Raw genomic sequence first — 1,495 nt, forward strand, 5'->3', positions numbered from 1 at the left:
TCAGGCTCTTCCAAGCAGAGATTGGCAGTGAAGCAAATGCTGCCACAATCGTCCCTGCTTTCCTGGGGCCGTAATGGAGGGCCCGATAGCGCTGCAGGCAGCGGAACCGGCTTTTGAGGAGGCGATGCAGCGCTCCACTGTTGACCGCAGGGCCGCGTGCTCCTTGTTGTACACACCCTCGGGTGTGTCCTCATCCGGGTGCCCAGGAACCGGCGTTAGAAGCCACGGCTCAAGGGGGTAAGCACTGTCGCCTGCAGAAAGAACACATATTCCAACTGTTTCTCGTACATAACGAAATGACGAAGAATACACACAAACAGCGTGTTGTATTATCTCTACAAATTCAATTTTAAATATGGTGTCCTTGAATTTTTAGTTTTTTTTAAATGTAAATACGGCACCTTGAGTGTTTTTTGTTTCCAGACTTTTCACTATGTGTTGAAATTCTGCGTACAACTAAAATTGTTTCCGTAACGCACGTTATCAGCATGTGACGGGGTGGGCACGGTTAGTGAAGCTGCAGATATTGTAGCTTTTAATCTGCTATCCTCACCATAAATGGTACATGTTCTTTTTCTTATTAGAAATGTTCAGATGTGAAATTAACAGAAATCTTTTCTATGGAGAATTGCAGCTACTCACCGAGCAGGAACTCTCCGTCCCGCACAACAATGCGACCGGACATGAAGCGTCTGCGGAGCCCAGAATTCCGCCACACGTGCCCGTCGTGGCATGAGCCCGCGAAACGCGGGTCAATGGACAGGATTTTCATGTCCGAGTCGCAAACCTGCAAAATGGATGACATAACAACCCATTAGCGGTACACATTTGCATTGATACAATGCTTCATAATTACTACATCGACGTTTCAAACTTACCACCATGGTGTTGAGGGCGTAATATCCCTTTCTGCACCAAAATGCCTTCTGCGCAGGAGGGAGGCGCGGGGCAGCGATGGCGATAAACGTGCCATCCACGCAACCGATCACACCGCCGAGCCTGCCGTGCTGCAAGAAGCCTTGCTTGACGGCTGCTCGTTCAAAGGCGGTGCGTGGGAACGCCACCCATCCTCGTAGCTTCCCTACGTCAACAATGGCCTGCGCAACCCGTGCAATGCACCTGCTGACTGAAGACTGAGACATCCTTATGGTCGCCTCGCTGCCGACTGACGACTGAAAGCTCCCAGTGGCGAAGAACCTGAGTGCGCAGAGAACTTGATCCTCAACACTCAGGCCTCCAGCAGTGCGGTGCTCTAGCAGGTGGGCCATCTGGCTGCACAAAAGCCGCACGGTGTTCTTCGACATTCGGAAATGCCGCCTAAAACGTTCTTCCGGCATGTCGAAGGGGTTACGCCACTGGTCAGGGTTGGGGCGGGCACGCTGGCGCGCGGCAAACCACGCGATCAACGCGGGGTTCATGCTGCTGCACGTTCAAATGACTGCACGACGAAAACACGGGCACAAAACAGCTGTCACCGAAGGCACAATGCAAAAAT

At 51.8% G+C, this 1,495-nt stretch overlaps 1 protein-coding gene across 1 annotated transcript; it reads right to left on the reverse strand.

Moving 5' to 3' along the window:
• On the reverse strand, positions 1–898 carry LOC119382332 (putative nuclease HARBI1). Its single transcript, XM_049413118.1, has 2 exons — positions 643–898; positions 1–251 (listed from the first exon to the last, which is right to left on the reverse strand). Exons 1-2 carry the CDS (start codon positions 803–805, stop codon positions 1–3), a joined length of 414 nt encoding a protein of 137 aa, XP_049269075.1. The 5' UTR covers positions 806–898.
• Between the last annotated feature and the right edge of the window lie 597 nt (positions 899–1,495).

This window comes from Rhipicephalus sanguineus, chromosome 1, assembly GCF_013339695.2.
Source record: "Rhipicephalus sanguineus isolate Rsan-2018 chromosome 1, BIME_Rsan_1.4, whole genome shotgun sequence".
Lineage (NCBI taxonomy): Eukaryota > Metazoa > Arthropoda > Arachnida > Ixodida > Ixodidae > Rhipicephalus > Rhipicephalus sanguineus.

What these genes read in the sequence shown, in the direction of transcription:
- LOC119382332 (XM_049413118.1), bottom strand. Translation starts at nt 805, where the DNA reads ATGTCATCCATTTTGCAGGTTTGCGACTCGGACATGAAAATCCTGTCC. An exon ending in GGACGGAGAGTTCCTGCTCG is followed by an intron (nt 252 to 642) that starts GTGAGTAGCTGC and finishes TTCTTTCTGCAG; the next exon opens with GCGACAGTGCTTACCCCCTT.